This window comes from Gymnoscopelus microlampas (assembly GCF_963454915.1).
Source record: "Gymnoscopelus microlampas genome assembly, chromosome: 14".
Classification (NCBI taxonomy): Eukaryota; Metazoa; Chordata; class Actinopteri; order Myctophiformes; family Myctophidae; genus Gymnoscopelus; species Gymnoscopelus microlampas.
Window position 1 is genome coordinate 14,312,424 of NC_139951.1, and position 27,313 is coordinate 14,339,736.

Sequence of the window (27,313 nt, forward strand, 5' to 3'; positions counted from 1 at the left end):
ATCTTCCAGGGTAGCCTGTTTGGACTGGCAGGGTTGCTACCTGCGTCTTACACCATGCCCATTATGACTGGACAAGGGCTGGCTGGCATATTCGCTGCATTCGCCATGATCTGTGCTCTGGCCACTGGCTCAAAGCTGCAGGACAGTGCCTTTGGCTACTTCATCACAGCCTGCGTAGTCATCCTAATGGCAATCTTCTCCTGCCTTGCACTGCCCCAGATAGAATTTTTCCAATACTACATGGAGAGCAACAGACCCAAGACATCCACTGATGAGGAGGAGGACAAGCAGGACCTGCTAAAGAAAGCGAAGCAGCGACCAGAGGACAATCCAGTTGTTATGGTCAATCTGACTGAAAAGGAGGACAAGCAATTTGTTGTGGTCAGTCTGACTGCAGACAAGGACGACGAGCCAGTTGTGGGCAGTCAGACTAAAGAGGAGAATAAGCCAGTTGTTTCTGTTCTTGCCATCTTCAAACAGATCTGGGTGATTGCCATGTGTGTGTGTTTCATCTTCACCGTTACCATCGCAACATTCCCAGCCATCACAGTGGGTGTCAAGTCCACAGTAGCTGACGTAGATGACAAAGGGTGGGACAAGTACTTCATCCCCGTCTCGTGTTTCCTGGTCTTCAACGTGATGGACACCATTGGAAGGAGCCTGACTGCTGTCTGTATGTGGCCAAGAGAGGACAGTATCTGGCTGCCCATTCTAGTGGGTCTACGTGTGGTCTTTGTACCTCTGTTCATGCTGTGTAATGTGCAGCCTCGTAACTACCTGCCTGTGTGGTTTGGCCACGACTTCTGGTACATCCTCTTCATGACTGTCTTTGCATTCTCCAATGGATACCTGGCCAGCCTATGCATGTGCTTTGGACCCAAGAAGGTCGCACAGCATGAAGCAGAGACAACAGGAGCCATTATGGTCTTCTTCCTGTCTCTGGGACTGGCGCTGGGTGCAGCACTATCATTCCCCATCAAAGCCATGATCTAGAACGGGTCTTCAACGTTTTCTCCCTAGGCTAATGACCGCTTAGCTGATACAGAGACAAAGCAGGGACCCCTGTGTTGCATATTAAACTAGGTCTTGGTCCCTCCATCTTATGTTTTTTTTTAAAGAAAGCCTCCCATTCTGTCATACAGCTGGATGGCCTTTGTACTGTGGTCTTTGCATAGACCTGTCAAGTCTGTTCTCAGAAACTATTTCTGGCAGATAGGCACATTTTGTGACCAACATCATCACTGAAAATGTATATATATTTAACAATGTATCTTTGCTGATATGTTGGATTCATGTTAATGTGTATTTCAGATATTTTAATATTTGAAAAAATATCTAACAATAACTTGGCAGCCCCCTCCCCCTGCAGTGATTCTGAGGTTGCGGACCCCCTGTTGAACACCCATGGCATAGACCGGGCCTTCAACGTTTGCAGGCCAAGGACCCCTGAGAGGGAGAGACGAAGTGGGGACCACAAATGCATAAGAGTAAATAAAACTGGTGCATATATTCTTTTTTTTTTTAAGCCTTCCGTGCAACTTGGTAAGGGTCTTTCAGAGCTAGACTACTGGGAGGAATTCTTGGCCTGGACTTAAGTATTCGACATGCTAGGCAAAAATGCTTGCAGTTAGGTTTATGCTGATAAAACAATGGTGCAATGCAATGCGTTGTGAGCTTGTAGATCTGCTATTTCCATTCATCTTTTTTTTTTTTTTTTTAGTTCTGAAAAATGATTTTTTTTAATCTAATGAAATAATTGCATGTTTTCCTTTTACTCGCGACCCATAATAATGGGTCTGTGGCCCAAAAATGGGTCCCGACCCATTGTTTAGGAAACACTGGTGTAGCTCATATTGATTGATGAACAGTTTTTTTCATTGATTTGAGAAAACAAGACAGGGTCTTGCGTTACTCCAACACACAACAACACTGTTCTGCGTAAAAGCCATGGAAACTCAGAATGGTGAAAGTAGAGCAGTGTGCTCTTCTCCCACGGCAGCACAGAGAGTGAAGAAGACCCATTGTTTAGGAAACACTGGCGTAGATCATATTGATTGATGAACAGTTTTTTTTTTCCAGTCAGACAGGGTCTAATAATGGCATGGCTCCCATGTGGATCTCAGACTTCATGTGGTCAGTCTGAGACGTCAGTCATCTCTGACACATCTATGAAGTATGACTCCATATTTGGGTATGACTCCATATTTGGGCACAGCTTCAGCCTGATCTGAGCCCCATTAACTTCCATTGTATACTTTAAAATTAAAAGTTAAATATTTTCAAAAACATATATGTGAACAAAATATATGAATAAATGTATGGAGGTACTTCCTTGGCCTAATGGGAAGAAAGTTGGCGCTAATTGGTCCAGCGGTTTGTAAGATTAGCCCCAGATAGTCAGTCGGACGGACGGACGGACAGACAGACAAAACCATTTTGAGACTGCTTACCTCCTACAGAGCCACACTGTAAAACATAATAAAAATAATAACTGGCAGGCCTAGGGCTTTTTTTGTAAGATTCGGGTGAGGGGGTTAGGCCTGTGATACCAGCTTCAACCACAGAGCAAAAGAGGAGATAACTATCTATCTCAGCGATACTTTTCTTGTGCGCGCTGCTACCAGTAGTCCAAGGTAGTTAAAAACGATTTGAGTTTTTAAATGAAAGACCCCTTTCCTTCTTCAGGCAGACACGTCATTGCCATATAAAGGTGAGTCCATCTCTGATTGGACTAGGGTTGTCTAGTTTGATATGATGTAAGAGACATTTCTTTCCTGAATCAAATATAAGCATGGCACATTGCTGATGTAGTGGCAGTTGTCGTTATGCTATCCAAAATGATTAACTAAATGTTCAAAAGTACGACTAAAATATCATACATCTAGAAGTTACCTATTTGGATTCAGACAAGCCGTTCCCTGGCTGTCCGTCTAGATCTGAAAGAAGGATCCCTAGTTTATCAGCAATAGAAGGAAGAATAGAAGAAAGTAAAGGAATCGCCATGGCTCAGATCCTGCCTATCCGCCTTCAGGAGCACTTTCAGCTCCAAAACCTGGGGATCAATCCGGCAAACATAGGCTTCAGCACCCTGACGATGGAGTCGGACAAGTTCATCTGCATCAGGGAGAAAGTGGGTGAGCAGGCCCAGGTGGTGATCATTGACATGGCCGACCCCAACACGCCCATCCGCAGGCCCATCTCCGCCGATAGCGCCATAATGAATCCCGCCAGCAAAGTCCTTGCACTTAAAGCTGGCAAAAACCTTAAAATCTTCAACATTGAGATGAAGAAGAGGATGAAGGTTCACGCCATGACAGATGATGTGACCTTCTGGAAGTGGATCTCCATCAACACAGTGGCACTTGTGACTGACAACACCGTCTACCACTGGAACATGGAGGGCGACTCGCAGCCCGTAAAAGTCTTCGACCGCCACTCCAGCCTGGCGGGTTGCCAGATCATCAACTACCGCACGGACACCAAGCAGAAGTGGCTCCTGCTTGTTGGCATCACGGCCCAACAGAATCGTGTGGTGGGAGCCATGCAGTTGTACTCTGTAGACAGGAAGGCGTTTCAGCACATTGAAGGCCACGCCGCCAGCTTTGCACAGTTTAAGATGGAGGGGAACACAGAAGAGTCTACCCTGTTCTGCTTTGCCGTCAGAGGGCAGGATGGAGGAAAGCTGCACATCATTGAAGTGGGCACCCCTCCAATTGGCAACCAACCTTTTCCAAAGAGATCTGTGGATGTGCTCTTCCCTCCAGAGGCTCAGAATGACTTCCCAGTAGCCATGCAAATAAGTTCCAAGCAGGGTGTGGTTTTCCTAATCACCAAATATGGCTACGTCCACCTGTATGACCTGGAGACAGGAACCTGCATCTACATGAACCGTATTAGCAGCGAGACTATCTTTGTCACTGCGCCGCATGAAGCGACCGCCGGTATCATCGGTGTCAATAGGAAGGGACAGGTGCTGTCAGTGTGTGTGGAGGAGGAGAACATCATACCTTACATCACCAACGTGCTGCAGAACCCAGACCTGGCTCTGCGCATAGCCGTGAATAACAATTTGGCTGGTGCAGAGGAGCTCTTTGCAAACAAGTTCAACAACCTTTTTGCCAGTGGCAACTACTCTGAAGCAGCCAAGGTGGCTGCCAATGCACCAAAGGGTATTCTCCGTACCCCAGACACTATTTGCCGCTTCCAGAGTGTGCCGGCCCAGCCGGGTCAGACCACTCCTTTGCTGCAGTACTTTGGCATCCTGTTGGACCAGGGTCAGCTCAACAAGTTTGAGTCCCTGGAGCTATGCCGGCCTGTCCTCCAGCAAGGACGTAAGCAGCTGCTGGAGAAGTGGCTGAAGGAAGAAAAGCTGGAGTGCTCTGAGGAGCTGGGTGACCTTGTGAAGACAGTGGACACCACCTTGGCTCTCAGCGTATACCTGAGGGCCAATGTCCCCAACAAAGTCATCCAGTGCTTTGCTGAGACTTTCCAGTTCCCCAAGATTGTCCTGTATGCTAAGAAAGTGGTCTACACTCCAGACTGGATCTTCCTGCTAAGGAATGTGATGCTGCTTAATCCAGAGCAGGGCCTGCAGTTCGCCCAGATGTTGGTCCAAGACGAGGAGCCACTGGCTGACATCACACAGATTGTGGATGTGTTCACGGAGTACAACTTGATACAGCAGTGTACCTCCTTCCTCCTGGATGCCCTGAAGAATGACAGACCCACAGAGGGCCTACTGCAGACTCGTCTGCTGGAGATGAACCTGATGCATGCCCCTCAGGTTGCTGATTCCATCCTGGGGAACAAGATGTTCACCAACTACAAGCGTGCCCACATCGCCCAGCTGTGTGAGAAGGCTGGTCTACTGCAGAGGGCGCTTGAGAACTACACTGACCTGTATGACATCAAACGTACCATAGTTCACACACACTTGCTCAACCCTGAGTGGCTGGTGAACTTCTTTGGCACCTTGTCAGTGCAATACTCTCTGGAGTGTCTCAGGGCCATGTTGTCAGCAAACATCCGCCAGAACCTGCAGATCTGTGTCCAGGTGGCCTCCAAGTACCACGAGCAGCTTTCCACACAGTCACTGACAGAGCTCTTTGAGTCCTTCAAGAGCTTTGAAGGTATGTTCTACTTCCTGGGCTCCATTGTGAACTTCAGCCAGGACCCAGAGGTCCAATTCAAGTACATACAGGCAGCCTGCAAGACGGGCCAGATCAAAGAAGTAGAGCGTATCTGTAAGGAGAGCAACTTCTACGACCCAGAGCGCATTAAAAACTTTCTCAAGGAGGCCAAGCTCACCGACCAGCAGCCACTCATCATTGTCTGCGACCGCTTTGACTTTGTCCATGACTTAGTCCTCTACCTCCACCGCAACAACCTGCAGAAGTACATTGAGCTCTATGTGCAGAAAGTGAATCCCAGCCGTCTACCTGTGGTGATTGGAGGTCTGTTTGATGTGGACTGCTCTGAAGATGTGATCAAAAGTCTGATCCTCGGGGTCAGAGGACAGTTCTCCACTGATGAACTGGTGGCTGAGGTGGAGAAGAGGAACAGACTGAATCTTCTCCTGCCCTGGTTGGAGAGTCGTATCCATGAAGGCTGCGAGGAGCCAGCTACCCACAATGCCGTGGCCAAGATCTACATTGACAGCAACAACAACCCAGAGTGCTTCCTCATGGAGAACCCTTATTATAACAGCCTTATGGTGGGCAAATATTGTGAGAAAAGAGACCCTCACCTGGCCTATGTGGCCTACAAGAGAGGACAGTGCGACCAAGAACTCATCAATGTGTGCAATGAGAACTCCCTTTTCAAGAGCCTGTCTCGCTATCTTGTGCACCGCAAGGACCCCGAGCTGTGGGCCAGTGTGCTGGTGGAGACCAACCTCTTCAGAAGACCACTAATTGATCAGGTGGTGCAGACAGCTCTGTCGGAGACCCAGGACCCAGAGGAGGTATCAGTCACAGTCAGGGCTTTCATGACTGCAGACCTGCCCAACGAACTCATTGAGCTGCTGGAGAAAATTTTGTTGCACAACTCTGTCTTCAATGATCATAGAAACCTCCAGAACCTGCTTATCCTGACAGCAATCAAAGCCAACCGTACTCACGTGATGCAGTACATCAACAAGCTGGACAACTATGATGCCCCAGACGTTGCCAATATTGCCATCAACAACCAGCTCTTCGAAGAGGCCCTCGCCATCTTCAAGAAGTTCAACGTCAACACCTCTGCCATGCAAGTGCTGATCAATCATATTGGCAACCTGGATCGGGCATATGAATTTGCAGAACGCTGCAATGAGCCAGCTGTGTGGAGCCAGTTGGCTAAGGCTCAGCTGCAGAAGGGTCTGGTCAAGGAGGCCATTGACTCCTTCTTCAAAGGCAACGACCCCTCCGCATACATGGAGGTGGTACAGGCTGCCGATCAAAACGGTAACTGGGAGGACTTGGTTAAGTTCCTACAGATGGCCCGTAAAAAGGCCCGAGAGTCCTATGTGGACACAGAGCTGATCTTTGCCCTGGCCAAGACCAAACGTCTGGCTGAACTGGAAGAATTCATCAACGGACCCAACAATGGCCACATCCAGCAGGTTGGTGACCGGTGCTATGATCAGAAAATGTATGAGGCAGCGAAATTGCTGTACAACAATGCTTCCAACTTTGGGCAGCTAGCCTTGACTCTGGTGCACTTGGGCGAGTACCAGGCGGCCGTGGACGGGGCCCGAAAGGCCAACAGCACCCGCACCTGGAAGGAGGTGTGCTTTTCCTGCGTACATGGAAAGGAGTTCAGACTAGCACAGATGTGTGGCCTCCATGTTGTGGTTCATGCCGACGAGTTGGAGGACCTCATCAAATACTACCAGGGCTGTGGCTACTTCAAGGAGCTGATCACCATGTTGGAGGCTGCGCTTGGGCTTGAGCGTGCTCACATGGGCATGTTCACAGAGCTGGCAATTCTCTACTCAAAGTTCAAGCCCCAGAAGATGCGGGAGCACTTGGAGTTCTTCTGGTCCCGCATCAACATTCCCAAGGTGCTGCGGGCGGCTGAGCAGGCCCACCTGTGGGCTGAGCTGGTCTTCCTGTATGACAAGTATGAGGAGTTTGACAATGCTATCATCACCATGATAAACCATCCAACAGACGCGTGGAGGGAGGGACAGTTTAAGGACATAATCACCAAGGTGGCCAACGTGGAGATGTACTATAAATCAATCCAATTCTATTTGGAGTTAAAGCCTTTGTTACTGAATGCCTTGCTCATAGTGCTGTCCCCCAGTCTGGACCACTCCCGTGTCGTCAACATCTTCACCAAGGTGAAACAGCTGCCTCTAGTCAAGCCCTACCTGTGGTCATTACAGAACCACAACAACAAATCTATCAATGAAGCACTTAACAACCTGTTCATCGCAGAGGAGGACTATCGGGCACTGAGGACATCAATAGATACCTACGACAACGTGGACAACATTTCGCTGGCCCAACGCTTGGAGAAGCACGAGCTGATTGAGTTCAGGAGAATTTCCGCCTACCTCTTCAAGAGCAGCAACCGCTGGAAGCAGAGCGTGGAGCTCTGCAAGAAGGACAAACTCTACAAGGATGCCATTTTGTACACATCAGAGTCCAAGGACACAGATTTGGCGGAGGAGCTGCTGGCCTGGTTTGTACAGGAGGACAAGAAGGAGTGTTTCGCTGCATGCCTCTTCACCTGCTACGACCTGATGCGGCCTGACGTGGTGCTGGAGATGGCGTGGAGGCACAGCATCATGGACTTTTGTATGCCATATTTCATACAGGTCATGAGGGAGTACCTCGGCAAGGTCGACAAGTTAGAAACCTCAGAGGCCCTAAGGAAAGAGGAGGAGCAGGCTACAAAGACACAGCCGATGGTCTATGGCACGCCCCAGCTGATGCTGGCAGCAGGCCCCACTGTGCCCATGACCCCACAGCAGCCCCTCAGCTTTCCTCTGCAGCCCTACAGCTATTCTTTCCAAGCAAGTGCCCAGCTCTCCACCAAGCCAGACTTCGGTTTTGGCATATAATGCCTGATTTATACCTGGTTGCGAGCCGTGCTGCGCACCAACAGTATATAATCTCTGATTTATACTTTTCAGTATAAATCACTGGGGTGTGCCATAGGTGATTTATACTTTTCAGTATAAATCATGTTAAAGGCCACATTATGTAGGCTGGAGAATCCGTACATCTATCCCACAGTCCTTCACCAGCCCATCATTATATTACACTGTAGAGTTTTATTTTATTTATTATAACTTTTTTTTTTCTTTTGAAACTGTCATGAAGGACTCTTAGGATTTTATTTCTCTTTCTCAAAGGAAATTTAAGCAGATCACAAGTAATGTTACTGTGTGGCTCTGAAGAGGCTAACCATCCATCCATAAAACGCTCTGTCTGTCTGTCGAATCTGAGCGAATCCCACAAACTGACAGACCGATCAGCACCATATCTCTTGTGTGTACTGGCACTATGAGAAATATGGAGGGTCCATCAGCACAACTGTCTGGATCAGAAATGATCATTAAACCCTGAAGTCACAGCACAATGCCTGATTGCCTGAGTAGGTACTAATTCTGCATCACCCGTAGAGATGTGAGTCTTTGATTTGATTACGATTCAACTGCTTGATTCAACAATTTGATTCTACGATGCTACACAATTTTTGTCATGAATTCACAAAATGTGAAAATTATTCACACATACGCATGCATGCATGCATGCACCTAGGCTCGCAGGCATGCACACATATTGTAGTTACACTTTTTTCCCTTTCATTTGTTAATAAGCATTCAACCTTTTAAGAAGTTTAGTATCCGACAGAGTTGCACCTTTACACAGGAACAGCTTTGTTCAAAGAATAGGCATCATTGGCTCTCCTTTAGGAAGCTCCAAATTAAATGTAGCTCCTGCTCAATCCCAAAAGTCTTTTGGAATAGAGTTAATGTAAATAAAAAGAAAAAACAATTAGAATATTTGTCTTGCTTTTAACAGGCACTTCTAAGTTGCAGGTCATTTATTTGTGGAGGAATTGAAATGTAAATCCCATCTATAAAGTGTGTGTGTGTGTGTGTGTGTGTGTGTGTGTGTGTGTGTGTGTGTGTGTGTGTGTGTGTCACTCACGGTTGTAACTTGTCTAACACCGCTGCCATGAAAAAGGTCTATTGTGGTAAACAGTAAAAAGAAGAAAATCAAAACACTTCTTAAATTAAAACTAATTTCGAAATGTCTGGCTCAGCACAATAGCCATGCACAGGCAGCAATCATTGTTGGCTGACTGCAGCAGCAGTTGAATGTGCTCAACAAGACAAACTTAATTATTTCAGTTCTGACTCAGTCAGAGTACAAGGAGCCACAAACTCCATAAAACGATCTGAATATGGCTAAGCAGTAACATTAAACATGTTATAATAAACAATAATAATATACAGTCACATTAAACATGTTATAATAAACAATAATAATACAGTACCATTAAACATGTTATAATAAACAATAATAATATACAGTAACATTAAACATGTTATAATAAATGATAATAATATACAGTAACATTAAACATGTTATAATAAACAATAACAATATACAGCAAGATTAATTGTTTCATTGTCATTGCTTCTATTTGTTTGTGTATTTAAACCCCGTTTTTCATTCAGTTGTTGCTGAGTCCTATCAGGTACATCTTGTGTCTCTCACTAGTGTTCGACATTAGGTTTTTGAAGGTACTTTGTAACTGTGTGACTTTCGCTTACTGTGTTGTTTTTTAGCTTTTTGTGATATCTTCTTGGCTTTTTAGATTTTTCTGTTCAGTTTTTGTGTTTCAATAAATTTAGATTTTCCTCATGCATCTGAAGCTTCCACCCCTGTTTGTATTTTGAGGGTTCCCAATCCTCACAGATTGATTTAGTTATGTCAACATAATTATATCTTTCTGCAAAAGGATAAAAACACAACAAACAGAATCATTCAGAGCTTATTTCCATTGTGGTCCTTTATATTTGTGGTTGTGGTTTCAACCAATCAGCTTGGGAGGGTTTGGGGATCTCCATATATGGGCTTAAAGGGGACAGACACACATAGATGACATCATCATGCAATGACATCACAATATCGTCATTACAAGCATGTATAAAATCAAATGTTTTCTCAGAAAATTACAATACATAATTAATTCTTCATGCAATTTCACACAAGCTAGCAAATGTAATAAAATATAATATAATAATTAATACATGTAAACTGTGTATCAACGTCCCCTGAGAATTAGTTACCAACACTGTACAATGGCGTCGTTAACATCGACAGACCCTGGTTTATGTCCTGGTGCAGCCGAGTCCATAGTGCCAGCTTCCATGTTTGCTCCAGACCATGGGAATGACACATCCCCCATTGGAGAAAGCTTTGAGGATGGCGAGTGTACCAAAGCCGAATACACTACTGATCGTTTAGACAACAGTAATAAGCTGGTTCTGGTCAGCCCAACAGAGAAACAGTATGACTTGCTATTACGGCAACTAAGGGATCGGATGGATGAAGGATGCGGAGAGACAATCTATGTAGTGGGAGTGGGCTCAGACGGTGGTGACTACGGCCTTGACAATAAGAACATGGAGGCTTCGGTGGCCACGGTGCGCTCGCTCTGTGAGCAGATCGAGGCTAACCTGATCCTCCTGAGGGAACGGACAGACAGCGGGGGATGGGTACGAGACTACTTGATCCGTCAGCGAGTGGGCAAACAGGACTTCCTGGAAGTCAGGGTAGCGGCGGTGGGGAATGTGGACGCCGGTAAGAGCACACTCCTGGGGGTGTTGACCCATGGCGAGCTGGACAATAGCAGGGGCTTTGCCCGCCAGAAGCTCTTCAGACACAAACATGAAATGGAGAGTGGCAGGACCAGCAGTGTGGGCATGGACATCCTAGGCTTTGACCAAGAGGGACAGGTGGTGAATAAGATGGACAGCCATGGGGGCAACTCGGACTGGACAAAGATCTGCGAGAAGTCATCCAAGGTCATCACCTTCATCGACCTTGCTGGCCACAACAAATACCTCAAGACCACCATCTTTGGCATGACGGGGCACATGCCTGACTTCTGTATGCTTATTGTTGGCAGTAATGCTGGCATTGTTGGCATGACCAAAGAGCACCTAGGCCTGGCGCTTGCCCTCAACGTGCCTGTGTTTGTAGTGGTAACTAAGATAGACATGTGTCCAGCCAACATCCTAAAAGAGACACTGAAGGTAATACAGAGGTTATTAAAGTCGCCAGGCTGCAGAAAAATCCCTGTGCTCGTCCAGAACAAGGATGATGTCATCGTCACAGCCTCCAACTTCAGCTCTGAGAGGATGTGTCCAATCTTCCAGATCTCCAATGTTACGGGGGAGAACGTGGACCTGTTGAAGATGTTCCTCAATCTACTCTCCCCCAGGATCTCCTATAGCGATGAGAAACCTGCCGAGTTCCAGATTGACGACACATACTCGGTTCCAGGTGTGGGCACAGTAGTTTCAGGGATTGTGTTGTGTGGGCTGATTCGGCTCAATGATACACTGCTGTTAGGCCCAGACTGGAACGGCACCTTCAACTCCACTGTTGTGAAATCCATACACCGCAAGAGGATGACTGTTACAGAGATCCGTGGAGGTCAAACGGCCTCCTTCGTTCTCAAAAAGACCGACCGTTCATCCATAAGGAAAGGCATGGTTTTGATCTCCCCCAAGCTAACTCCAGAGGCCACCTGGGAGTTTGAGGCTGAGGTCCTAGTCCTTCACCACCCCACCACGATATGTCCAAGATACCAGGCTATGGTCCACTGCGGTGGCATCAGGCAGACGGCGGCCATCCTGTCAATGAGCAAAGACTGTCTACGGACAGGAGACAAGGCCACCGTCCGTTTACGCTTCGTCAAGACCCCCGAGTACCTTCACTGTGGCAAAAGGCTGGTGTTCAGGGACGGTCGTACAAAAGCTGTTGGCACCATCACCAAGTTGCTCCTGGGGAGCAGCATTCCGGCAGCAGCAAAGACTCGGCAAGCCAAGATGCAGAGCAACAAGGAGGCCTCTACGGAAGGCACTGCAGCCAATGAGGAGTCTGGCTACAGGAGGAGGTATAGATCAAGAAGGCGTAGAAATAGAGGAGCCCAGTGGGACAGCGAGAAAGCCCTAAATGCTGCTCCCAGCTCCACAGCTTTAGATGCAGAAGGAGACGGCACTCCCCTTCCTGGATCAGGGCCCACATGTAAATCTTGAAAGCGCTTGCTGCCGTACTTAACGGACAACTTAAGCGGACAACTTAAACACAGCGGGCTGTCGTGTTAAGTTGGCCGTGTTGTCAGACAAGTTGACTACGTCTCAGAGCATGTTTATTTTAATGATTTTAAGGTTTTAAAGATAAAATGCCATGGCACTTTTTTTTTACAATATATCTTTTCTATAATAATGATATATTTTCATTACAATCTTATTTAAATGCATATATAACCACTTGTAATACCTGTAATACCCTTGCGCTAAAAAAAAAAGAGAAGCTGTTGACCCAAAATCCCACAATGAGAAAACCTTTTTTTCTCCCTCGACAAATTGATACAAAAGAAAGACTTTCACTTAACAGCCACCCACATTTGCAGGAAATAAAACATCATTTGAAGGACCTGTCTGAAAAAGCTAAATTAATTGAGATTGAGATGTGACAACCACAGTTAGTTTCCTGTCCATGGACTTTTGTGGAAATAATTCTCATCACTCAAAACGTCACATGCTACCAGTGGTGGACACAGTATACATTTGCTTGAGTACTGTAGGCCTACTTACGTGCATTTTTTGAGTATCTTTACTTTACTTGAGTTTTTTGTTTTTTGTCCGGGGCGGATACTTACGACTTCACTCACTCCACTACATTTCAAAGACAAACAATTGTGCTTTCGACTTCCTCTGAAAGGGACATTATAAATTAACCACGACTTTTCAGAAACCCGCCTACAAGTGACATCATCGATGGGGAATCCAAGCTAATAGAAACTGCAGGCTTTCTATTCCTGGAAAGTTAGAATGCTATAATGGAAGCCATTGTTCTCCATTCATAAACATACAAATAAAATCTGTGCAAAAAAATAATAATCTTGTTTGAAAAGAAAAAATCACACCCAGTGTGAAGTGAGCGGTGTTATTTAGAAACAACAGTGGTCATCACAGTGATGGAAGCTCACTTAAAAAAATGATTTTTTGAAGTGCGTGGTGCTATTTATAGGTTATTATTTCATCATGCGTCTCGCTAGCCAATCAAAGCAAAGGGTCTGAATAGAGTCAGCCAATCACTGTACGGCGAAAAGGGTGTGAATAGAGTCAGCCAATCACAGTACAGGGAAAGACGAATTCCCAACCCCACATATAGGAGCGGCTACGCCGCTCAAAAAAATTGACTAATGATGATGTGTGGTAGGCGGGTTTCTGAACTGTCCACAGTCCTCCTCTGAGACACAGATTGAACAGACAAAAATGGAACCATAATATCATAAGCATTACTGAGGACCAATTATATGCAATTGAAAATGGGTGAAGTCGTCCTTTAAGCCCTATTTCAAATAGTGAAAAAAGCAGATCTGCTATATGTGAGCTTGTAGATCTGTTATTTTCAATATTAGCATATATACTGTAGATGTTTTGGGGAAAATGTCTAAATGTCAATACGGCAATATTGCAATATTAAAAAGAAAATGTACTTTGTAATTTGTAGAATACTTACTATCTACTACAGTATAATTGGTAGTCCTCACTAATGCTCATTATAAGATCACCATTTCTGTCTGCTCTGTCTCTGAGGAAGGGCTGTATAAAATGAAAGTGACCGGTACCGTGTATGCTATATCAAAAAGTGTAAAGCATATGTGAAAGGAAAAAAAAGTGCAATGGCAGGCACAAGGAATTCCAGTCCAGACCCACGCTGTAAATAAAAACCTTCATCAACATGAAGTTGAAGATCCACAGGGATGACTGGGGCAGCAGGAACCCCTGGGATGGAGAAAGCTTGTTGCTGCCATTGCTGATTTGCTAAAGATGAGCCACTCAGACAATACTACGTGTTATGACCTTTAGATTGGCTATTTTCACTATTTGTGGACATTTTTGAACCATTAAACCAAAAAAATATAATGGGTTATAATGAGGGCCGCGCTATGAGCTTGTAGATCTGCTTTTTTTTTAATCGTGAAAATGTGTGAACATCTTTGAATGTATATATTTTTTAAAGCAAACATTTTAACTAACTTTTGGGGGTCCTTAACATGAAAAAGTTTGAGCAACACTGATATTATAGCAACATAAATGTTTCTGAAAACTGTTTCTGAAAACATTTTGTAGAATCGTATCTCAGGTCTTAATGGGTTAACAAGACCTTAGCCTGGGTAGTGGGTACAACCTGGTGAACTTTCCAGTTGAGGAGCCTAAGGGTGTGCAGCAGGTGTGGGTATCTAATGACCTACACCATACTGTTAGCAGCCACCCTTGCCTGAACCCAATGAACCCCATCGACTGTTGAAAGCAGGTGATCAGGGACACGGTTGCCTCCATCACCTCACCTCTGTCACCCGTCCGCAGCACCTACGCCAGCCTATTAGAGAAAGTGGCAGCTGCCAGGGGGCACTAGAGTGGGAACATGATACATGGAAAGATATAAGATATCGGGCACGGGGCTCGAGTGACACCAGCAAGCTTCATAATGCAGAAATGATGGTTGTGAGGGCAAAAAACTGAAGTGGTAGAACATTTTGTTTATTAGTTTGATAGTTAGGATGCCCTTTATCTGTGCCCTAAAGCATGGGTCTTTAAGGGGGGGGGGGGGGGGGGGTCCCCAATGTTACTACAGGGGGGAAGCCAAATCTTTGTGCGATAATTAGAACTTATTTTTTTTACATTAACCACTTGAACCCTATAGCGTCTCTATTCTGGGTTGTGCTGTGACACATTGTACAGAGCCAAAAGTCAAGTATTGAGGGTTTTATGTGACACACATTAACCTGCATCCAATTAATTAATAGAAAAGATAATTTGTAAACAAAAAAAAACATTAATTTACACAACACTGATGACAGTGCTGTCAAACATGTCTATGAAGCTATCTATGAAATCTACAGTATGAAAGAATTGTATATGCAACATACATTTTATACAATATGTAGTAGGGGTCCCTGCATTGTCTCTCTCAGCTAAGGGGTCCTTTGCCTGAAAAACGTTGAAGACCCCCCTGCCCTAGAGCACAGCTAGTCTCCCTGGAGTCCACAGAGGCACACCTGTCTCGCTGTGATTAGCCTTGTTATAACCAGGCTTTGTTTCAATGCATTGTGACTGACATGCTGTGTGTTCTGGCCAGGATAGTATGCTATTATATCACTATATAGCCTACTGTGTATCCTGAGGATACACCGTATAGTGTTAATTTCACTCAGAGGGTGTAGAATGGAACAAATGGGCAAAATACATGAGAGAACATGCAGCCCCTTGTGTTGTCTTTGATTAAAAAGATCAAAGTGGAAGAGAGACACAGTGAATAGCACTGAATTTCATTTCCGAATAGCGTGTTCAACCTGTAGTGAAATTCCCACTACATGACTCCCACGATAATGGGACAAGTAAAGTGACATGACATTAATTGGTAATGTCTATTCAGAAATGAAATAGTGCAGAAAGGTCAGGTGATTGTGACAAGTCCTGAAATTACTTTGTCCATTTTCCTTGTGTCCAATTAATTTGGAAGCATAAGATTACGGTACAGAACATTTTCTGAGTTACAAATGGATAAAGTAACACTGAGGAATGGATTTGACTGTATAGTAAGCAATATGCAGTACCTTGTTTTGTTCCTATATCATTTAAATCATGGATTAGTCTTTGTTTTTACCTAAACATTCCACTCAGTTCGCAGCCTGCCATAGGGACTGGGATTTGATCTTATTTTCTGATTTGTCAGTCAGTAAGCGAGACTGTGTCTAATTTATTCCACCAGGGGGCAGGCCAGGATCAGCAGAGGATTTTAGCATGCCACACTTTTCATATTTCAGATGACACTTCAACCACTTTGAACCTGGCATCCCTATTTTCCTAATTTTACGAGGGAACACAAGCTCAGAACACATCATAACCTGACAAGTTGTGAGCTTGTAGGTCCGCTATTTTCACATGAGACCATGAAAGATATGTGAAGAGTAGGCTACTGTATATATACCAGTATTTAAAGATTTTGTAAAACAGTGTTTATTTATTCAAAAAAGAGACGGGTTTATCCAGAAGGCTGGGATTCCGAGGCTAATCCAGAGTTGATGGGTGAAATTAAAATATCAAATAACACAACATTTAAAATGTTTTTTCTTCATAATAACTCACAAACCCATGTAGGTCCTGCTAGAATTATTGACAAATATTCAAGTGATATTATTTATTAGATCTGATTAAATAAAATAGGCCTGGTCAAATAAGCAACAGAATCATGTTATTTCACATACAGTATAACTTGTTTTAAAAGCATTTAAACCTACTGTATACTTAGTTGAACGAGTTCCTTAGGGCTCAATACTTGGCTGTTTTCACCCTATACATGTCATTGCTGAAAATATCGTAGATCGGCTATTTTCCGCTTATACAGTAGATCTGTCATTTTAAATTTCTTTGGCTATTAAAATAGCAGGTCTACAAGCTCATAGCGCATCACCGAGTGCCGCGCTATGAGCTTGTAGGCCTATATCTGCAATTTTTGAAAAATCTTGGAAAAGGTTTGCAAATCTTTGAATATTTTTCTAAAGCGAACATTTGTAAAGTAGTTTGTTCCAGAAGCAACCCAGAAGCAAAGATTTGAGTTACAAATGTTCGCTGTAACAAGTCTTCAGTTGCAGAGATCAGTCTGGCAGCAGGTAACAGTCATCAGTTTGGGGTAAGCCTTCAGAATCCTGCAGTCTGCTTCTTTCATACAGCGCCTGAAGTAATTTGGCCCTGTGGACAGATTGAACACAAAAACACACCAAATGAAAGCACATAAGGGACAGATTGATCGCATGCATTTTGCTTGTAGATCTTTAAGATAAGGGCCTATTTATTATTTATTACCTCTGCCAGGCAGAAGATTATGTTTTCGCTCTCATGTCTGTGTGTCTGGGAAACTGGAGTGATCTCTCTGATAGTGCCAAGGCAGTCGCTACACGCCACGTTTTTCAAATCGGTCTCATGTTTTCACTCCAGTCTGTGCTTGCGTGCCTGCCTGCCTGCGTGCGTGCGTGCGTGTGTCTGTCTGTGAAGAGCTACTCTCCAGCACAGCTGGACCGATAGGCATGTATCTTTCCATGCACACTCTCAGTAGGTGTAGGCCATGGAAGAACCTCCACCCAATTATTTTCAAATTGGCCTCATGGTGGCACTGTAAAAGCCCACTTCACATTGTCGCCTATAACTCTTGAACAATAGGTTGTGCAATCAAAACCCTTTTTTTTAATTATTATTCCTTGGATCGTGACACAACTTTCCATATTGGCCCTGGCCATCTGTGCCAGACTATATTTTCTGTCATTTTGTGTTTTCTTCAAAACACACTTTTTGCTACTACACCTACACTTTTGGTACTCACACAAATTGGTACACATGAGGAGCACACTTTTTTTAGTAGAGTTATGCAGAGGTTTATTTAAATCAGCTCAGTGGTCCACCCTGAGACTGGGAGCTGGGTCTGGGTTTGACCCCTTACAGAGTCATCAAGAGAGACTATTTGGGATGTATTGTATAGTATATGTTGAGGTCAGGCCCTTTGAAAGGTTGCTTCTGTTTGTAGAGGAGAAAGAAGATGTGGGAAGGAGTGCTGTAGCAGTGGTTATCAGACTTCTTCATGTCAATGACCCCCAAATTGACACTTAATAGCCTGCGGACATTGAAAAGATATGCCAGGGACCTCCATAAAAAAATATTTTTTACGGCTCTATACTGATTCTCAACCATTTCAATATCAAGGACCCCCAGTTTGACATGCATTAGGCTACGGACCCCCATTTAATGGCATTGCTATCTCTGGGACCACAATTTATATTGTGAAATCAAAGTTAATTCAACTCTGAGAGTGTACAAATGGAACCAAATGGACCCGTTAGGTTCCATTTGTACGCCCTCTGAGTTACAGACCCATAAAGGTCCATTTGGTTCATAACTATCAGTCTATCATTTAGCTGGACCCGGACCCGACTTTAAGAACCACTGCTGTAAAGAACAAGCACAGTGTTTGCATTTAGGTGGAAAACATTATGCAGGGTCACATTTTAGTGGAAGACATTATGTAGGGTCAACACTCAGCACAGTGCCCAGGGTCAGAGAATTAAGTTGAACAGGATTAGATTTAAATAAAATCACACCCAGTGTGAAGTGAGCGGTGTTATTTAAAAACAACAGTGGTAGTGATGGAAGCTCACTTAAAAAAAAAAGTAATTTTTTGGAAGTGCGTGGTGCTATTTATAGGTTATTAATTTCATCATGCGTCTCGCTAGCCAATCAAAGCAAAGGTGAATAGAGTCAGCCAATCACGGTACAGCGGAAGGGTCTGAATAGAGTCAGCCAATCACAGTACAGCGAAAGACAAATTTTCACGGCGGAAAGTCCCAAACCCACTTATAGGAGCGGCTACACCGCTCAAAAAAGAAGGGGACTGTCCTATGCTGAAGCGGTAAAGAGATTGGAGGTGGAACAATGAAAACAGTACAGCAGGAACCTATACAGAGCCCCTAATCACCCGAGGGAAAAGGTAATATAGCTGATAAAAATATCTCCAGGAGGTTATTGAACTGTGCGGTTGTAAGTGGAGAAGATGGATGGTACACTGAGGGAAGGATTCACACCAACTCAGTTGGGTCTGGTTGATAGAATGGGCAATGTTTGGAATGAGATGAGTTTGCACTGTGACGATCTTAGAGTGCAGTAGATGGCGATAATGCAATGTTTATGGATGCCCACCACCTTTAAAGTCTAAATAATAAGAAGAAAGTAATGCTGGAGTTTAATGTTTAAAGCTTTTTACATGAAGTGATTCATTTGAAGTTTAAAGCTATAGCCATTTGAAATCCACATATTGGAATAGTCCACCACCACTGTGCAGTGTTTTATGCTTGGTTCACTTCAATAAATGTTTTAATGAACAGGTTAGGTGAAGGACTGCTTAATATAATGTTTGTAGCAGTTTGAACTTCAGGTAAACAGCTCCATTCTCGGTCATAGTTCATTTTGAAGTGCTGTAGAGACGACACTTGGCAGCAGATGTCACAATGTATGGGAGACAGGACACCGTGGAGTAACATAATGTCACATAATGTCACTAGTAACCAGGAAGTCACATTGCTTATTGCTTGTGCCACGCTGGCATGGAAGATGCCATCACTGCTCAGCAGTGGTGGAAAGTAACTAAGTGCATTTACTCATTTACTCTTACTTGCATGGGCCAAAGTTCATTCTTGCACACTGCAATAGATGCATGGAACGAACTACCAACAAGTATCAAGACCACTAGCTCCATGGCTGGTTTTAAGTCCTCTCTTAAGAGATGGCTCACTACCAGTGCGACCTAAAAGTACATTAATTAGGGTTCGTACCCCCCCCCCCCCCCCCCCCCGCGCGCACACACACACACACACACACACACACACACACACACACACACACACACACACACACACACACACACACACACACACACACACACACACACACACACACACACACACACACACACACACACACACACACACACACACACACACACACACACACACACACACACACACACACACACACACACACACACACTCGCACCAAGATCAACAGGACCACGATGGAAATAAGCTTCTGGCTTTCTTGTGTCTATCCTTTTGACTATTCCCTGTGTACATTGTTTTTATTATGTGCAAATTGTCAATAAATAATTCAATCAATCAAAAAAAAAAACTCAAGTACTGTACTTAAGAACAATTTTGAGGTATTTTTTACTTAACTTCCAGTTTTCAATACTTTTACCTCTACTCCACTGCATCTCAGAGGCAAAGATTGTACTTTTACTCAACTACAATTATTTGAAAACTTTAGTTACTAGTTCCTTTGCAGATATAAATTATATTATTATAAAACATACATTAACCTCTTTAGCCCTATTTTATATAGGCATAATGTATACTGTATACATACGCATCGCGAGTCCGCGACACGTTGTGAGCTTGTAGATCTGCAATTTTCAAACATTTTGTACTTTTGGTACTTTAAAGGTAGGGTAAGTGATTTTTTGGTTAAAACAAAAAGTATTTTGTTAAAAGGTTAAAGCACTATATTCTTATAGTAATCATTGCTATAGAGTGTTTGTTCAGTAACAGGAGTCTCCCCGTCTCTCCAGCTCTTTAATAAACAGAAAATACATTTTCCGGTAGGTGTCAAAATCTCAGCGAATCAGGAGAAAGTACCCATTTTTAAGCTTCATTTTTATAGTGTTTCAGTTCCAATTTTGCCTGCTCATTTCTTAGTGTCATCACTTCCAATTTCTCTCGTTTAATCTATACGCTGATTGAGTTCTCTATCCTGATTGGATACAATTGGAAATGAAACTGAACAAACACTCTATAGCAATGAGTACTATCAGAATATAGAGCTATTTAACACTTATTTTAACCAAAGAAAATCACTTACCCTACCTTTAAGTATATTTTGATGCCAAAACTTTTGTACTTCTTCCACCACTGCCAGGAAGTCACACACAGCCACCTTATTGCTCGTGCCATGGTGGCATGGAAGATGCCATCACTGCTCAGTACTTACTGTTGGGGGGCAGGAAGTGCACGATGGCACAGACATCATATACATTCGTACAGGTCTCCATCTGGTTGTAACAGCCTCGACCAATGCAGCGGTTGCACGTCAAGCTCTCTCCTCCTACAAGCAGGGGTAGACGGTACATTTACTTGAGTACACAGAAACCACTTAGCATCCGTATTATGGGGTTTGCGTTGTGATGCGCTGTGAGCTTGTCGATCTACTATTTTCCGCAAAGATATTTAATGAAGAGCGAAAACAGACACGTTACAAGTATTGAGCTCTGAGGGACTCCGCTGCTTAAGTGGTTAAGTAAGTACAGTACGTTTTTGTTTTTGTTTTTACCTTCTGCATTCCAAATGGAAATATTGTACTTTTGACTCCATTACATTTCTAGGAAGGGACTCTTGGGACCATAAAACATATTAGGAATTAAACACTTTATAAGAAATAAAAATAATAGCAGATCTACAAGTTCACAACGTGTCGCACTGCAACACGTTAAATCCCTCTGAATTTCAATACAAAAAAGCATTGATATAAAAAAGAAAATGTAGCCTTTGTAATTTTGTACTTTTGAATACTTGGGTATTTACTTGAGTATATCCACCACTGCCTACAAGCAGAAGTTCTTTGTGGTTTGTGTCCAAACATTTCTCTAATTCACTTGTTCCTAATAACTGAAACATTGGACTTTCATACCACGCAGGGTGTGCGCCATAACTGGAATCTTAACACGTTCTTCTTTTCATGATGTAATGTGACGTGTGTTTATAAGTACTGTACACAAGTGTGGCATGCACACCATTTGATACATTTTTCATTATGATTGAATTCATGGCTCGTGTTAGATTAATAATCGTGTTAGATTAATAATATAGCAAATCAACTCTGCGGTTTCACTTTATACAAAAGTTTCAGATTTTAAACAAATAGTTATAATTAGCCTACTGTAAATCAGTCATGCATGCTATGAACTCACCACAGCTGAAGGCTATAACCAAAGAAATCAGAACCACAGTCTTCATCTTGAGCCGCTCTCAGTGCTGCACTTCAGCTTCAATCACAGAAATAAATGGTTTTGTACTTACCACACCCAGCAGTGTGTCCTTTTATACTTCAAGGGGAAGGGCGGTCTTCCACACCATTATGTTGCGTCTCGGTTCCCGGAGAATCCAACAATAGAAAAGGAAATGTTATCCGATCTTTGTGAATAAAATGATAGAGACAGCTTTGGTAACATTGTGGGAATAATATGTTGACCTAATAAGATTTACAAGCTGACATTGTTCTTCCTCTTGTTTATGACCAAAGCTTTCTGGGACACAGCCTGTTATTGGTATCTTAAGTATCATGGATATATTGTGAGATAATTGTTTTATTTAGCAGGGTTTGTTGTTTGTTTAATGGAAGGGAAGAGCTGTCTTATCAGTGTCTGCGAGAGAAATAAGCAACCAGCTCTATGAAAACTATTCCAAAAGAAGCGACTATTATTATAGGCCAAATGAGCACTTTAAACTTATACACAAAGGCTTTTGAAAATAGCAGATCTTCAAGCTCACAACTATACGTTGTGATACAATGTGAACAGCATTTTCACTATGCGGGGTCACTCAAGTGCAACATTTGCAAATTCTAGTTTTGTATTTTGAATAGGTCTATATCCCTAGATCATTGGTTCTCAAAGTGGGGTCCGGGGACCCCTAGGGGTACTTGAAGGGGTTCCAGGGGGTCCCCACCAAAATGTGTTAATATAGCGTCACAATCATTTTAACCTTTTATACTTTGGCTATTCAAAAATAGCACATGTACAAGCTCATAGCGCGGCACCGAGCTTGTATATCTGCTATTTTTGAAAAATCATGACAATTTGTGCAAAACTTTTATATATATATATTTTTTAAGCGAACATTTGTAACTCAAATCTTTGCTTCTGGGGGTCCCTGGAACAACATATTTTGAGATGGGGTCCGTGGCCAAATACATATCATTATGGGGGTCCTTGACATGAAAAAGTTTGAGAACCACTGCCCTAGATGATATTTGATCATGATAGTCTTTCCCAAGTGGTAGCTTAGTCACAGTTATCAGTGAAGAAAGCGTGCCACTTTAGGGCGGTCTTCCACACCATTATGTTGCGTCGCGGTTCCCCTAGGCCGGAGCGTAACACTGGCGGAGACAATAACCTTTTCAATGCAAACCGGTCCATGTGAATCCAACAATAGAAAGGGAAATGTTATCCGGTCTTTGTGAATAAAATGATAGAGACAGCTTTGGTAACATTGTGGGAATAATATGTTGACCTAATAAGTTTTATAAGCTGACATTGTTCTTCCTCTTGTTTATGACTAAAGCTTTCTGGGACACAGCCTGTTATTGGTATCTTAAGTATCATGGATATATTGTGAGATTTTCTTTAATTGTTTTATTTTTGCAGGGTTTGTTGTTAGTTTAATGGAAGGGAAGAGCTGTCTTATCAGTGTCTGCGAGAGAAATAAGCAACCAGCTCTATGAAAACTATTCCAAAAGAAGGGACTATTATTATAGGCCAAATGAGCACTTTATCATTATTTGGAATTCTTACTTTGTTACAAATTACAAACATACCTCTCTCTCTCTCTCTCTCTCTCTCTCTCTCTCTCTCTCTCTCTCTCTCTCTCTCTCTCTCTCTCTCTCTCTCTCTCTCTCTCTCTCTCTCTCTCTCTCTCTCTCTCTCTCTCTCTCTCTCTCTCTCTCTCTCTCTCTCTCTGCATGTGCGTGCGTGTGAATGTTTTACTAGCATGGGTCGAGGAGATGATGAGGTAGACATGTCTCTATGGTCTGAGGACATCAGGGACACTCAAGGTGCAAAAAGTGTCCTCTCTCCATACCATGGTCTGCAGCATTTACTCTGGTGAAAGAAATGTAAATGCCCACTTTCCACGGGATACCCGAAGGCAGCATTAAAAAGAATTGCCTTTTCCAAACTCTCCTGAACTTGAATGCTGCGTTAATGAAAGAATGAAAGAAAAGCCCTCTGAGTAGAAATCCCTGCCGTATGTCGCATCTCTGACTTAATAACTGCAACTGAAAATTCCGCTTTGATAACCATTAATCCTACTGGATTGTATGTGGACACACTTTTTCATGACAAGTACTGTATAAATGTTACGTCCCTAATAGGTGGTCTAGGGGATAAGGGACAATTACAAATACCCAATGACAGATTTGAACAGAAACGGATGGAGAGTGAATTCAGTGGTTTACTTTGAAGTGCATAGAGCTGACAAATAATGCCAAATAAAGCCAACAGGGAAAAGGAACAACCTAAATAAAGTAAAAAGTTAACCTCATCAAAGATAAACAAAAACCTCCCTACTCTAACAACAAACAGAAATTACAATGGGTGGCACACATATGCTAGTGTGAATAAACAGAAACGTACCTACGTGCAGGTTACCTGTACCCGGAACTAAAGCTACCCTTCCCTGTACCAACAAAAGTCTTAAATTACACAATTTAAAAGGATTACCTTGAACCAAGAGTGCAACAGGTCTGTCTCAGAGACTCCAGAGGAGGTACGGCACGGGAGAAATTATGGCTAGAAGTGATTGGTGGACCGATGACTGGAGGACCAACCGGTGTTGAGAGGCGGAGTTGAATGCTGATTGAATGATGAATGACGAGTGCATGGACTGGACCTGGGAATGAATGATAGACAAGAGGACAAAAACAGGGAGAAGAAAACAGAAAACAGCAGTACACGTAACAATAAACCTAGTGTTAATTTAAAATGAGATATTCCTCCATATCTGGCTAGGAATGTCAAAAGAATTTTGCCAGCGACCTAAGTTGCCACACTGATGTGCCCTTTTGGACATTGCAGCCCCTGCCCCTCTAATTATCTCTGCACGTCCCTGAAGAGGAGGTCCAAGTCTGTGGACCGCAGTGTTCGTGACAGAGTCGGGTTTATAGGCCAGGTACAGGACTACTGTGCAGATAATGTGGGGAGATAATGGCAAAAAAAATGAATGTCCTAAAAAAGTATTAAAGCTACTCATTTGAAAAGGCTATCATGTTTCAAAGTACTTATATGGACCCTACAAACAAAATGGTGCCAAAGAGATTTTGCCACCTTACGTGTCCCTGACTTCTGGTCTGGCCCAAGGACTGCTCCAGTACTTTCCCAGATTGCAGAAGTCCAACATTGTGAAACCTGGGAAATTCCACAAACAGCAGCAGCAGCCTGGTGTGCTCGCATGGGGTCTGCTTGTTAGGGTAGTAATTGAAAGCTTGTTCTGTTGTGCTGCTTTTAAGTTTTTAAATCCAAATGACACCTCCAGATGAATTTGAACTTCAAGTTGATTGTCTCTAGATTGTTTAAACAACTTTTTCTGCAAAAGGTTTCCTCTTCCTTACCTTGTTCCTTTTTTCTTTTTTGTAAACATTTTAACCCCACAATTTTGCAACCCATTTTTTCACCCAGTGCCAATTGCCTAAGCTTGTAATCCTGGGCGCTACTCTCCCTCTGCCAGCCTGGGGAGAGCCCCGAACTGAGCTCATGCTTCCTTCAATGAAAGTCAAGACAGCCCTGCAAAAATGTTGTCCATAATAGTATGTGTGCAAAAACTGTGGTTCTCAGTTGTCCATGACCCAAAATGAGTGTTCTTCTGACAGGGTAAGAGGAAGAAAAATATTATCTGCCATCTTCAGTATACTGTATATGTTCACCTATTTTTCACTGAATGTCCACCTATTATGGCATGCCTGGTATGGGGACACTAGGGGACAGGGTGATTAATGATCGTGTGGATGTGTCATTTGGTGACATGCCCATTCCCTGGTGTGTGTCATGGTTTGATACATAGGCAAACAGCCTGGTTTGAGCCTAAGGTGAAGACGATTCAGTCATACAGTATCTGCAACAGATGGAATGAGTGATGAATCGCCTCTCCTCTTGAGAGTTCCGGAGTAAAGGAAACAGAGAAATCTCAGCACACTTTATTTCGTCTGTCAGGGAGAATCCATCTCAGACAGAACACCATGTGAAGAGTGAGATGGAATGCTTGGATGCTTGTTTTTTCCTCAGGAGGCATACATATTTTCAAATCAGTACTGATATGATATATTAATAGCGGGTCCTTGCTTTTAGCTTAGCAGTATAGTGTTTAAATTCCCAGCACTTCAGTGTGTCATTGAACATTTCTATGTGTTTGTTTTTAAACAAAACCCTTAAGAAACAATATTCTCTGTCCTTCCTGCCACATGCACATTGCATATTCCTTCAAAGCATTCACAAGAAAATAGTTTATACGAACCTTAATTGACAATTATACTGCAGTGCCCTTAGAGGAAGAATATTTATTTTATCCACAAGTCCTGATTTTCAAAAAGGAGAAAAACAGTAAAGTTGATGTTCATTTAAATTAGATATTGGATACTATGACTATGATTTTTGAGAGAAGTTTCTCTTGATAGTAAGACTTTCACTCTATGAACTAACAAAATAAAACGACCCAACTGTTAAAAACATAGTATACAGTATGAATGAATCAAAAAACAATCTATCTCTATGAACTCTCAAAAAAGAAAAGTGCCAAACTGTGAAGAACGTGCCATGTAAACCCAAACCAATGTACTGTGTGTTTGTGAGCGAGGCAAAACACACACGGTATTCCTTATAAAGTTATTTTGCTTTTGCTACATAGTACCTTAAAAACAGCCAATGATTCTCAACGCTGCCTCGAGCCGTCATGCATGTACAGTATTTATCTACACAATCTACAGTCAGTCATTTAGAATGCTTACACATTGACTTGGATACCTTTTCCTTAGGAAAAAAGAATAAACAACTTTACCATGCAAGGAGGTAACAGGTAATATAATATCGAATGCAAATTCCTCAACGAGGAGGTCAGAGAGACGCACATACTTGAAACCACCGTTCTAGGGCTTTTAGGACCGATTCCTGTGTGAGCTCAGAGCTTGACAACTTAAGTAAAGGCTAATATTGGAAAGTTTCAAAAAAAGAAATTGTGCATAATACCGTACCATGGTAGAGCCATGGACATTTTTTTTTTATCTATGGTTAGTATAGGTTATTGGTGGTATCAACTAGGCTGTACATCACTAGTAACAGTAATGCCTCTGGTCATTTTTGATAAACTGTTCATAAATAAATAGATACATAAATAAATAAATAAATAGATACATTTTGTAACAGCATATTGTGTCAAATATCCATACCGTGCACGATGTGCAGTATAAACATTCTGCATTCACGTCATTCTTCAGCAAACATAACATAAAATAAATTATAACTATTGTTTATGTTTGATAGCATTAGTCATTTCAGCCAACTATAAGTAGTATTGTTTTCATGGCTTTGTACGGATCACCCCATTAAAGAAACACACATTATACGACCATGTTAGAACCATTATAACCTGACTCCACCAGATGGAAGAAGCTTGCGTCACATTTGTTTCACAGGCTACTTCCATC

At 42.9% G+C, this 27,313-nt stretch overlaps 3 protein-coding genes across 3 annotated transcripts in view; all 3 read left to right on the forward strand.

Annotated features, from left to right (window-relative positions):
* The window catches only part of LOC311061027 (equilibrative nucleoside transporter 1-like), a gene marked incomplete at both ends in the record, with an annotated part of 1,401 nt that extends 408 nt beyond the window's left edge, over positions 1-993 (forward strand). Inside the window, one exon of the mRNA XM_084079500.1 lies at positions 1-993. This exon is cut by the window's left edge and continues 408 nt beyond it. Coding sequence (XP_083935626.1) covers positions 1-993 — 993 coding nt within the window.
* Positions 994-2,986: 1,993 nt separating this feature from the next.
* Positions 2,987-8,050, forward strand: LOC311060060 (clathrin heavy chain 1-like; the record flags this gene model as incomplete). Its single annotated transcript, XM_084078187.1, has 1 exon — positions 2,987-8,050. The coding sequence occupies exon 1, from the start codon at positions 3,002-3,004 to the stop codon at positions 8,048-8,050; it is 5,049 nt and encodes a 1,682-aa protein (XP_083934313.1). The 5' UTR covers positions 2,987-3,001.
* Positions 8,051-10,306: 2,256 nt separating this feature from the next.
* LOC311060061 (GTP-binding protein 1-like) lies at positions 10,307-12,271 on the forward strand (the record flags this gene model as incomplete). The annotated part of the gene is made up of 1 exon (XM_084078188.1): positions 10,307-12,271. One exon carries the CDS (start codon positions 10,307-10,309, stop codon positions 12,269-12,271), a length of 1,965 nt encoding a protein of 654 aa, XP_083934314.1.
* Positions 12,272-27,313: the final 15,042 nt, after the last annotated feature.